Genomic DNA, 12,276 nt, shown 5'->3' with positions numbered 1-12,276 from the left:
CTCTAGGTCAGTGATCACCACCATCGTGATTATCTGGGTCGTGAAGATCTTTTTTGTACAGTTCTTCTGTGTATTCTTGCCATCTCTTCTTAATATCTTCTGCTTCTGTTAGGTCCATACCATTTCTGTCCTTTATCGAGCTCATCTTTGCATGAAATGTTCCTTTGGTACCTCTGCTTTTCTTGAAGAGATCCCTATTCTTTCCCATTCTGTTGTTTTCCTCTATTTCTTTGCATTGATCGCTGAAGAAGGCTTTCTTATCTCTTCTTGCTATTCTTTGGAACTCTGCATTCAGATGTTTATATCTTTCCTTTTCTCCTTTGCTTTTTGCTTCTCTTCTTTTCACAGCTATTTCTAAGGCCTTCCCAGACAGCCATTTTGCTTTTTTGCATTCCTTTTCCACGGAGATGGTCTTGATCCCTATCTCCTGTACAATGTCATGAACCTCCGTCCATAGTTCATCAGGCACTCTCTATCAGATCTAGTCCCTTAAATCTATTTCTTACTTCCACTGTATAATCATAAGGGATTTGATTTAGGTCATACCTGAATGGTCTAGTGGTTTTCCCTACTTTCTTCAATTTAAGTCTGAATTTGGCAATAAGGAGTTCATGGTCTGAGCCACAGTCAGCTCCTGGTCTTGTTTTTGCTGACTGTATAGAGCTTCTCCATCTTTGGCTGCAAAGAATATAATCAATCTGATGTCAGTGTTGACCATCTGGTGATGTCCATGTATAGAGTCTTCTCTTGTGTTGTTGGAAGAAGGTGTTTGTTATGACCAGTGCATTTTCTTGGCAAAACTCTATTAGTCTTTGCCCTGCTTCATTCCATATTCCAAGGCCAAATTTGCCTGTTACTCCAAGTGTTTCTTGACTTCCTACTTTTGCATTCAAAAACACCCCAATACCACCAAACCTCGTTAGCTGCTTATTGCTAAACACCTACCGCATTTTATACAAACCTCTTTTAATAGATTACTCTGTACTGTATTTATATTTACAGTATATATATTTACATAAATGTGTCTGCAAAGGATTTCTTATAGCCAGAAACCTTGCCTGACTCATTCAATCTTGGAACCTACAATGGTTACTCAGTGGTTACACATAATAGGTTACACACAATAGGTACTCAGAGTGTACTGGATGAAACAGCAAATGACACTCACCCAACATACAAAGAGTTCCCCGTGTCTGTATTGATATAAAAGCAGCCCAGAAGGAAGGACACTTAATAAAAACAGAACTTACTCAGGAGTTCCTTGGTGGTCTAGTGGTTAGGATTCTGCACTTCCACTGCTGGGGCCAGGGTTTAAGCCCTGGTAGGGGGAACTAAGATCCTAAAAACCATGTGGCTAAAAAGAAAAAAAATGGAGGCACAGGGAAGAAAGAACCCATCTTTCTCTCTTGTTCATAAATAGGTGAGAGACTACAAAAAAAAATTTTTTTTAACTAGAACTTTTTCAGACATAAAACTGCCAAGTGATATATAATTGACCCAGATGAAGCCATTTTCACTCGCCATTTGCTATCCCCATTTTCTTTTTTTAAATGTATTTATTTTTGCCTGTGCTGGACCTTTGCTGCTGCTCAAGGGCTTTCTCTAGTTGCAGACTGTAAGACTGCTCTTCATTGCAGTAAACTCACTTTTCAATGAGGCTGAGCTCTCTTGTTGCAGAGCACGGGCTCTAGGTGCATTCAGTAGCTCCAGCCCAAGCGCTCTAGAGCGCAGGCTCAGGGACTGTGGCACAGGGGCTTAGGTGCTCTGCAGCATGTGGGATCTTCCTGGGCCAGGGATCGAACCTGTGTCCCCTGCATTGGCAGGCAGATTCCTGACCACTGTACCACCAGGGAAGTCCAGCTATCCCTGTCTTTTCAACTTGTTAGTGGCTCTCAGTTATCATCCCCACCTTCCAAGAAGAGAAAAATGCCACCAACTATTCTTATTCACATAATGCCACCTTCTCAAATTTGAAAGCTTAGACTTACCGTTATGAGCAAATCTTACAATTACCTGAATGAGGTGGTGTTCCCGTGCGTACAGGTGGTTGAAAAGGGCGTGGTAGAGGACCTGAGCCCTGTTGTACTGCAGCAAATCAGCAGCTGGCTGCAATCAGACAAATTACCCAATTAAAGCTTCCCAAGGTTGGCACAATGTTGATAAATTTTGAGACTGAACATGGTATGTGGGTTACACTACTCTGTGTATATTTCAAAAGCTCCATAATACACAGAAGCAAAAAAGTTTCCTTGAGTAATAGCTTACACATTTGGATATAATCCCTTTCAGCTTCTGAATTTTTTGTTCCTTGAAAGTCAGTTGTTAATTAGTCAAAGTCTGGTTCTTCAGTCTGACAATGGTCTGTGTTTCTTATACATATCACCTCTGAGATACAAGCTACTTGTATTCTTGCCTGGGAGATCCCGTGGACAGAGGAGCCTGGCAGGCTATGGTGTATGGGATCACAAAGAGTTGGACACAACTGAGAGACTTTCACTTCACCTCACAAGCTACTAGGTTGGTAGAGGAAAATATAGGCAAAAATATAAATTATTGAATTGAGTCACATAACAGCATTAATAGTTAATAAAAGATATAAATACAAGCAACAATAAATTGGTGATATCGTGAATGAGGAATGGCCAAGACTCAGTGTGTGCCATCAATACACATGCCAGGGAGCAGAGGTCACTCACCACGTTAAGCACAATGTGATGGAGGCAGTGGACACCCAGGATTTTGTTTTCAGTCTGATAGTCATCTGAGATGAGCAATGACGGAGGAAGTGTTCTTTCCAGATGTTGGCTCAGCCAGGGTCGAGTGACCTTTTGCAGAGTCCATGAGAAAACATATTTGGTGGCTGGGTTATTCTTCCAGGAGTCCCTAAATGGAAATGTGAAACCACATTAAGTGACATGGTGTCCTGGTGAAGCGCAAATGTATTTTCTTGGACTTGAAAAAAAAATGTCCTACATAAGATAACCCTTGATGTTATAACATACGTTTTTAAGATTTAGATCAAAGTAACTTACAGAACTTACACTAAATACATTTATTACCCAGGGCTCTGGGCCTAAAGCATATCCAAGGAGAAGTAGCCAGTTACAGCCACAGCTATGTAAACAATCTGTGGTGGTGGTGGTGGTTACAGTGAGAAAGTCTTGAGAAGGGAGAGAGGTGGAAAGGAAATGCCTTCAGTAACATTATTATTATTACTATAAGGGAGCAAATGATTCAACATTCAAACAGCAATTTATAACTTATAAAGTGAGTTTATATACATTACTCAACCAATCTTCAAATACAGTCTAACAGGTAATGTTATCTTTATATTACAAACAACGAAACTGGTCCTATTCCAAAGCAATGAAAACCAGCACTAGACTACGTCAAAACTGTCTTTTAACTCCACTGTTGTTGTTTAGTTGTTGTGTCCGACTCTGCAACCCCATGGACTGTAGCCCACCAGGCTCCTCTGTCCATGGGACTTCCTAGGCAAGAATACTGGAGTTGGCTGACATTTCCTTCTCCAGATCTTTCCCACCCAGGGATCGAACCTGTGTCTTCTGCGTCTCCTGCACTGGCAGGCGGATTCTTTACCACTGAGCCAGCAAACATCACTGCCACATCTAAATAACAGCGATGAGTTTCAATAGTTTAAATTTAAACCTTACCTTTAAATTTCCAACTCCCTAACCCCACCTAACTAAAGAAAGTTAAGTCTAAATAAATGGGACAGAACTTCCAACTGCAGGGCAGTTGTCAAGAGGACTGGAAAATCGAGTACGAAGACCTAGGTTCTAATGTCGAATTTGCCACTACCTACTTAATGTCATTTATAGCAAATCACAATCTTTCTGGGCCTTAAGAGGCCTGCTATTAAACGCCCTCATCTTAGTGATGAAAAAACAAGACTCCTTTGAGCTCTAGCCTTCTAAAATATTAGGCTGAAGCTCAAGTTGATGGCCTTTATTGGCAAGAGTACTCACTTATTCAAATCGGGTTTGAGAAGCCCCATGATCGCAGTAAATCTCCCTTTCTCGTCTTCATTTTCTCCGTGGAGGAATCCAGCCACAGAACCACACTCAGTGACCTGAAGCAATAAGGCGAGCACCTGTCCAGCGACCTCTTGAGATCTTGGGCTGGTCCACGGTTGCTCCAAGCTGTGTGTGACTGCAAAAACATAGATGGGTCCTGCCAAGGGACGGAGGCTTGTCTTCCATGCAGGGTAAACCAAGGAATTCTTGGCGGCCTCGACCTTCCTCAAGAGCTTAAGAAACAGTAACGCAACTGCCGCCGCTTTCTCCGCCACGTCGGGGTGGCGGTCACCTCTCCCTTCCGGCTCCTCGGCAGGGGCTGCATACTTCCCTAGGGCTTTTGCCACCTGCCCCAGCATCTCGGGCATTCCACGGAGCGAGGCGTCACTCCCCTCAAATAACCGATCACATTCTTTAGCTTCGAGCAGAGCAGCGAGGTCCTCAAGAGCTGCACTTCTGGCCTTGCCCCGTCGGGATTCCTGGCCGGCAAACTGGTGCAAGATTTGGGAGAAGGCCTGCCCGAGGGCGGAGGAAGACCATGCTCCGGGCAAGGAAGAACCCTCCCAAGGTGGGGATTCCCGAGGGCCGTGAGGCTCCATCCCTCAGACCGAGAACGCGGACGGAGGCGGCCGGGGATCCGCTCAGAGCGGGAGGAAAGATCACCGCGGGGCCTGGGATTCTCGAAAAGCACAGGAAAAAAAAAAAAAATACAAAACGGTAAGACGTCTAGGAGGACCGCGGGGAGAGACGGTCTAACCGGCAGAAGAGTAAAGATACAAATGAAAAGATGCGGGGAAGAGGTCTCTCTGGAAGTAACAGAGTCTGATTCCCAAAATGGAGGGGGGAAGTTACTCTTGACTTTCTGAAGACTTAAAAAAAGAGTTTAAGAAATAAACCCTGTATGCACGACATTCGCAGGGCCACCGTTACCTGAAGCCCTTCCGACGCGCCTGGGCGTGTCAGGATCCGACTCAGCCAACGTCGTTGCCGCAAAGCAGAAGCCTAGCTTCCGCCATTACCGCGGCAACGCTCCGTCATTTCACGACGGATGATCGTAAAGCAATGGCGTCCCCGGGTCAAAAAGGGTGGAGCCGTGAGAAAGATTTTTGCATGTGGAATAACCCCCACCTAGATATTTTCTTTCTGTTTCCGCCTACTAAGGTAGAAACAAAAGAAATATCACGGAATGTCGGTGACGGTGATAAAATATACAGGATTTTATATGCAAGTATAAATAAATAAGCCCTACATCTGTCGTCCTTCGTGAAAAGTTAGTGGTCCCGTCCCTGGAGCGCCTTAATGAGCTACTCAAGATGATCCTTTTGTAGTTCATGAGCATGATGATTGGGTGTTCATGCTGCTGCGTGACATGTGCCTCCCTGCAAACCTTGTTACGACACCGGCACATTACCCGTCTGACGTGAACTAAAAGGGTCATTTATAGTTACAAGGAAGTTTTACGAACTAGTTATACCTTTGTGGTTGATGTTTTTTTTACATATTTAGTACGCGCACTGTTGTTTTTACTCTGGTTTGACGTCAACTTTTGAGAGCCGTTTGGCGCACCCGCAGGGGACGTTGAAGGGTCGCGAAGGTAGATTGTCAAGACGTGCTTGCCGGCCTGTGTCCCCGCTACTATGGGGGCGGGGCCGCCACCCGAAGTTGCCGGAAAAGCGCCGGCCACTGACGCAGTGGGTTCCCGGCGTGAAAGTTAGTTCCCGCGTTTCTCAGGGGCCGGTCTGGGAATTTGCCGGGTGATTTCCTGTAATTTCCATCGTGCAGTAGGAATCCGGGGAAGCACACTCCGTTTATGCCCAGACGTGGGCGGGAGCGCGCGCGGAAAAACGCGCGGCGGACACCCGGGGGGGCGTCGGAGAGCCTCCTTGGCCGCCTCTAGAGGGAGGCCTGGGGTCGCTGCGCAAACCCACGCGGCCCCGAGGGCCGGCTTAGTCTCCGCGGTGTGCCCATCAGGTCGTCTCCGGTCTCTCGGATTCCTCAGGGTTCTGAGCCCCTAGGCTGTCCTGAGGCAGATCTCGGGGCGTGGGACGGTGTCAAGAGCAGGTTCCGATCCCCAGAGCGTGATTAGGGTGAGGGGAAACTTGAACTTTCATTCCGCCGTGGACAGGACGGTTGTGCCATCGCTCAGTTTTGTCCCGCTCTGCGACCGCATAGACTGCAGCACGCCAGGTGTCTGTCCATCACCAACTCCCAGAGCTTGCTCAAACTCACGTGCATCCAGTAGGTGAGGACATGCAACCATGTCAACCCTGTTCTCTCCTCTTCCGGCCTTCAGTCTTTCCCAGCATCAGGGTCTTTTCCATGAGTCCGTTCTTCGCATCAGGTGGCCAAAGTATTGGAGCTTCAGCATCAGTTCTTTCAATGAATACTCAGGATTGATTTCCTTTAGGATGGACTGGTTTGATCATTTTGCAGTCTAAGGGACTCTCAAGAGTCTTCTCCAACACCACAGTTCAAAAGCATCAAACACCCTATCTGTAGATGTTGTCTGCAATTCTTTCCTGCTTCCAACCCCCTCCTCCCCCGACCCCCACCCCCGACCTTGGCCAAAATTTCAGTAACTTCTCTGTGGGTTGTAATACTGCCTACTTAGGAATGTTATGAGAAATAAGTTAAATATACGTGGCTCAGAACAATCCCTAGTCTCTTGTAAATTTAATACAGGTGTTCTTATTGTTAAACCACAGCTTCTGTATTAACTTTTATTTCCTCCTTGTAGGGGAATTTTATGGTTAGGACCCTTCCATTCTTCCTTTCACTTGACCTTCTTTTCTCTGACCAATTGGTGGCACTGATGGTTTTCTTAGCAATATCCAACGTTGATTAAGAAGTCCTCCCAAGGGGATTCTCCCATATCAGATATTGGCCCCTATGGGAGCAAGATGGCAATCCGCAGACCATTATTGTACCCCTCATCTGCTAGACCCTGTCTGCTCTGTTCCACATTCCCCTTGTGCTAAGTGGATCCAAGTTAATTCCTTATGAGGAAAGTACTTGTATTGCAAGAGCTCACCCTCTCTGCACACTGAGTTTCCGGAGGCCAGAGACCATGGCTTTATCTCCAGTGCCTGGCACAATTTAGTCATGCAATAAATGTTTGTTAAACCCACAAGTCCATCCGCAGAGGACTGGCTGAATAGAGCACCGTACATCCACACAGTGCAGTTCTGTGCAGCTGTACAAAGGAATGAAGACCATCTCTGTGGAGGCCATGGAACCCTAGGATATATTGTTAAGTGAAAAAAAGCAAGGCTGAGGGACTTCCCCGGGGTCTGTTGGTTAAGACTGCATGTCCAACGCAGGGGGAGTGGGTTCCATCCTGGGTGGGGGAACTAAAATTCCACATGCTGTGCAGTGCCCTCAAAAAAAAAAAAAAAAAAAAGCATACATCACATATATGTGGCCTATTTCCTAAGAAAGATGTGGTGCATTTGCTCACATTTTTTAAAAGCAGCAATGGAAGAAGAAATTGCACACATTTTAAAAAGGGCTACTTATAAGAAAAGAACAAGGTGAAAACCGTGGGTGTGGAAGCTAGACTTCTTTTGATCTACTTGGTCTTATACTCAGTTTTGACTTTGGGATCTTGTAAATACGTAATTATTTTTAAAAGAAAATAACAAAGCACTTCCCACAAAGGAAAAAAATGCCAAGAATCAAAGTATATTTTAAGTTACTGGCATAATCACATGGAAAAATAAGAAACTGACTTTAAAACTGATGATTTTGGCTATACATCCTTAGTGTGATATAGCCTAAGAACAGAAAAGAATGGCAAAAAAAAACCAAGCTGCATTCAGTAACAGTAGTTGTTAGTAATAATACTGGTATTGTTATTTAGATGCTGTTGCATGTATATTTTCGGAGAAGGCAATGGCACCCCACTCCAGTACTGTTGCCTGGAAAATCCCATGGACAGAGGAGCCTGGTGGGCTGCAGTCCATGGGGTCGCTAAGAGTCGGACACGACTGAGTGACTTCACTTTCACTTTTCACTTTCATGCATTGGAGAAGGAAATGGCAACCCACTCCAGTGTTCTTGCCTGGAGAATCCCAGGGTCGGTGGAGCCTGATGGGCTGCCGTCTATGGGGTCGCACAGAGTCAGACACCACTGAAGCGACTTAGCAGCAGCAGCAGCAGCATGTATATTTTACTTATTTTGTGTATATAAAATAGCATAAAAGTCTTAATGTTGTTAGAAAGCAGATCTTCAGTGACAGATAAAGATATACAAGTATGAAATCAATGAAGTTAGGTGAAAATTTCATAAGCGAATATTTGAATCGGCAATGGTAGTGTGATTAAAGATTAATTTTTCTTATTCTATAAAATAAATATATCCTAACTGTGTTCACTGAAAAGGCCAAGAAGTAATGATAATCCAACGGTTACGAGCAGCTCTTGTGTCCACATTCACAATTTAAAGGCCATTGTCCACTGAATAGCCAGGATTCCTTGAGGAAATGACTGATGTTAGAACTGGGGCAAGGATTGTATAAGATGAGCTTGAGGTGTTTTATAATGACAGAAAGCAAGGTAGCCATCAAATGCTACTGAAGTTATGTGAAAAGAACCCAAGAGCAAGGATGAAGGGGGACCCTTTAGCCAAAGATGGAACAACTTGGACTTAAGAAAGAATAATGACTAATGGATTGAAACACATCTAATATCCACAAGTCCAAGAATTCACTTATAGTAATCCTAAAAAATAAAATAAAAATCTCTCATCATTCACACTTGTATGACCTAAGGAACCAAATCTTTATTTTAAAATTGGTAAAAGGGGAAAAAAACAAGCGTTTGTTCTACTATGGATTTCAGGGTACCCAGATAGTTTGTAAGGGCAGCAAATGTCACAGAACTAGTAGAATTAGGAAGTTACTGTTCACAGCTCCTAATAAAACTCTGGGACTAGGCAACAGTCATTCGTGGCTATTGGAATTATGAAGTGGAACATTGATGGGAAACTTATAATGGCTGGATCAAGCTAACAAAACCTGAACCCACTGATTATCTTAACATCATTGAAAGGGAGACAACCAGATGCCATGTGCCTCGATGCAATGCAACAGGAAATACACACCGTCTATGAAATATTCTTGCACAAAAACTGACCCTAAATATAATCAAACCTCTAGATCTAACTTTGTGAAATGGCAAGAAACATGGAGGACACAGAAACAGATCAAAACACCAAGTCAATATGAGCAGCAGAACTAAGGATACGGGAAATTTCACAAATTATCTAGTTTCTTCAATAAATAACTAGCCCAAAGAAATGGGATAGAAGAGAGAATTGATATAGTTTTTAGAGACACCTCAGTCAAATGCAATGTTGTATCTTCTTTTCAATAAACATATTGTAAAAAATATATTGAAGACGATTGGGGAAATTTGAGCATAGTTCTATTTCAGCGTGTTCATATAATTTGTCATCTAAACAGGGTATGTTGAAGTTAAAGGAGACACTTCTAATAGTTATGCTGGTACAAAGGTGTAAATTGGGTCTGTCCCAGGCAAATTTGATTACCCTAGTATCATACAACTTTGTGGAATTATTGTTAATTTGATAGTGTTATTATGTTTATTTTTTAACATATTAGTTTCAGCTGTACAACATAATGATTAATATGTATTGCAAAATGATCACCGCAAGAGGTCTGGTTAATGTTCATCACCACACAGTTAAATGTTTTTTCTTGTGATAAGAACTTTTAAGATGTACTCTCTTAGCAACTTTCAAATAAATAATACAGTGTTTATTAATTATAGTCACCATGCTGTACATTACATGCCCAGAACATATTTATTTCAAACCTAGAAGTTTATACTGTTTGACCACCTTCACGCATTTCATCTGTGCCCTTCCCTGCCTCTGGCAATCACCAATCTGTCTTGTTTCTATGAACTTTTATTTATACCAATGCTTTTATGTTTTTTTTTAAATTATTTGTTAGAAAAGCAATCCTCAAATTTTTTAGCCTCAGAAGCCTTTACACGCTTTAAAAATTATTGAGTCATACTCACAAAGATAACTGGAATCTAAAAGACTGAAAATAAATTTTGGTAAGGATGTGGAGATGGTGAAACACTCACACAGTGGTGGTTGAAATGTAAAATGGTGCAGCTGTTGTGGAAAGCAGTTTGATGGTTTCTCAAAAAGTTAAATATAAACTGCATGCATGCGTGCATGCCAAGTCACTTCAGTTGTGTCTGACTCTTCATGACGCTATGGACTGTAGCCTGCCACGCTCCTCTGTCCATGAGATTCTCTAGGCAAGAATACTGGAGTGGATTGCCATGTCCTCCTCCAGGAGATCTTCCTGACCCAGGGATCGAACCCACATCTCTTAACATCTCCTGCATTGGCAGGCAGGTTCTTTACTACTAGCACCACCTGGGAAGCCCCCTAAATATAGAATAACAAAGAATTAATCATATGAGACTCAGAAACTATTCCTAGGTATGTAGCCGAGAGAACTAAAACATGTATTCATACAAAAACTTAGATGGAAATGTTCCTAGCAACATTATTCATAACAGCCAAAAATGAAAACAACTTAAAAGCCCATCCACTGCTGAGCAAAACGTGGTATGTACATTCAATGGAACACGATTCAACCATAAAAAGGAATGAGGTTTTGATATCTGCTGCAATATGAGTGAACTTTGAAGACATTATGTTAAATGAAATTAGCCAGACACTGAAGAATTGATGCTTTTGAACTATGGTGTTGGAGAAGACTCTTGAGAGTCCCTTGGACTGCAAGGAGATCCAACCAGTCTACCCTAAAGGAGATCAGTCCTGGGTGTTCATTGGAAGGACTGATGCTGAAGCTGAAACTCCAATACTTTGGCCACCTCATGTGAAGAGTTGACTCAATGGAAAAGACTCTGATGCTGGGAGGGATTGGGGGCAGGAGGAGAAGGGGACAACAGAGGATGAGATGGCTGGATGGCATCACCGACTCGATGGACATGGGTTTGGGTGGATTCCAGGAGTTGGTGATGGACAGGGAGGCCTGGCGTGCTGCGATTCATGGAGTCACAAAGAGTTGGACACGACTGAATGACTGAACTGAACTGAAGGATTTCATTTATAGGAAATGTTCAGGGTAGACACATCAGTGAAGTCAGAAAGGGATTGAGGAGGAACTTCCCTGGTGGTCCAGGGGTTAAGACTGTGCTTCTAATGCAGAATGCCCAGATTTGATCCCTGATCGGGGAACTAGATCTCACATGCCTCTTAAGTGCAGCCAAAAAAAGAAAAAAAATCTGGTTGAGAACAGAGAATTGTCAGTGGCTGTTAACAGCTTTGGGGTTTCTTTTTAGAGTGATAATAATGTTTGAAAATTAACTAGTGGTAATGGTTGCCCAACTTGTAAATATACTAAAATCTACTGAATTATATACTCTAAATGGCCAGTCCTATGGTATATGATGGAGGAGGAGATGGCAACCCACTCCAGTATTCTTGCCTGGAGAATCCCCTGGACAGGGGAGCCTGGCAAGCTATAGTCCACAGGGTTGCAAAGAGTCAGACACGACTGAAGCAACTGAGCACCATGGTATGTGAATTAAATATCAATTTAAAAAATAATTTTAAAAAGTATTGAGGATTCCAAATTGCTTTTGTTAGATAGTATTTTGATAGATATATTTTTTCTATGCAAGAAATGAAAACTGACAAAATTTTCATTGAATTGCAAAAAATATGGCAATAATAACCCCATTCATTATATGTTAACTAAAATTTATTTTATGAAAATCAATTCTATTTGTCAAGATAAAACAAAAGTCAAGAAGAGTAGAAATCTTTACTTTTTTGTAAAAAGTGAAAAAGTGTGAAAGTGTCAGTTGATGAGTCATATCTGACTCTTTGCACCCCCATGAACTGCAGCCTGCCAGGCTCCTCTGTCCATGGGATTCTCCAGACAAGAATCCTGAAGTGGGAAGCAAGATGGCGGCCCCCGTGGATCTGGAGTTGAAGAAGGCTTTCACAGAGCTTCAAGCCAAAGTTATTGACACTCAACAGAAGGTGAAGCTTGCAGATGTACAGATTGAACAGCTGAACAGAACGAAAAGCATGCACATCTTACAGATACAGAGATTATGACTTTGGTAGATGAGACTAACATGTATGAAGGTGTAGGACGAATGTTTATCTTCAATCCAAGGAGGCATTCATAATCAGCTGTTAGAGAAACAGAAGATAGCAGAA

At 42.9% G+C, this 12,276-nt stretch overlaps 2 protein-coding genes across 3 annotated transcripts in view; one reads left to right on the top strand and one right to left on the bottom strand.

Annotated features, from left to right (window-relative positions):
* TTI2 (TELO2 interacting protein 2) overlaps positions 1–5,479 on the bottom strand; it is a 14,377-nt gene extending 8,898 nt beyond the window's left edge. For both annotated transcript variants that reach the window (XR_825161.1, XM_010838796.1), the window contains exons 1-3: positions 3,990–5,479; positions 2,697–2,883; positions 2,014–2,106 (exon numbers count right to left, since the gene is read on the bottom strand). Coding sequence is in view for 1 of the 2 variants with exons in the window: in XM_010838796.1 (XP_010837098.1) it covers positions 2,014–2,106; positions 2,697–2,883; positions 3,990–4,636 (927 nt within the window). In the remaining variant the exon portion in view is untranslated. The remainder of the gene's footprint in view (positions 1–2,013; positions 2,107–2,696; positions 2,884–3,989) is intronic.
* Positions 5,480–12,013: 6,534 nt separating this feature from the next.
* The window catches only part of LOC104987793 (prefoldin subunit 1-like), a 3,817-nt gene continuing 3,554 nt past the window's right edge, over positions 12,014–12,276 (top strand). Inside the window, exon 1 of the mRNA XM_010838855.1 lies at positions 12,014–12,048. Coding sequence (XP_010837157.1) covers positions 12,016–12,048 — 33 coding nt within the window. The 5' untranslated portion in view covers positions 12,014–12,015. The remainder of the gene's footprint in view (positions 12,049–12,276) is intronic.

This window comes from Bison bison, unplaced genomic scaffold, assembly GCF_000754665.1.
Source record: "Bison bison bison isolate TAMUID 2011002044 unplaced genomic scaffold, Bison_UMD1.0 scf7180017864105, whole genome shotgun sequence".
Taxonomy (NCBI): Eukaryota; Metazoa; Chordata; class Mammalia; order Artiodactyla; family Bovidae; genus Bison; species Bison bison.
This window is presented reverse-complemented; position numbering and strand designations above follow the sequence as displayed.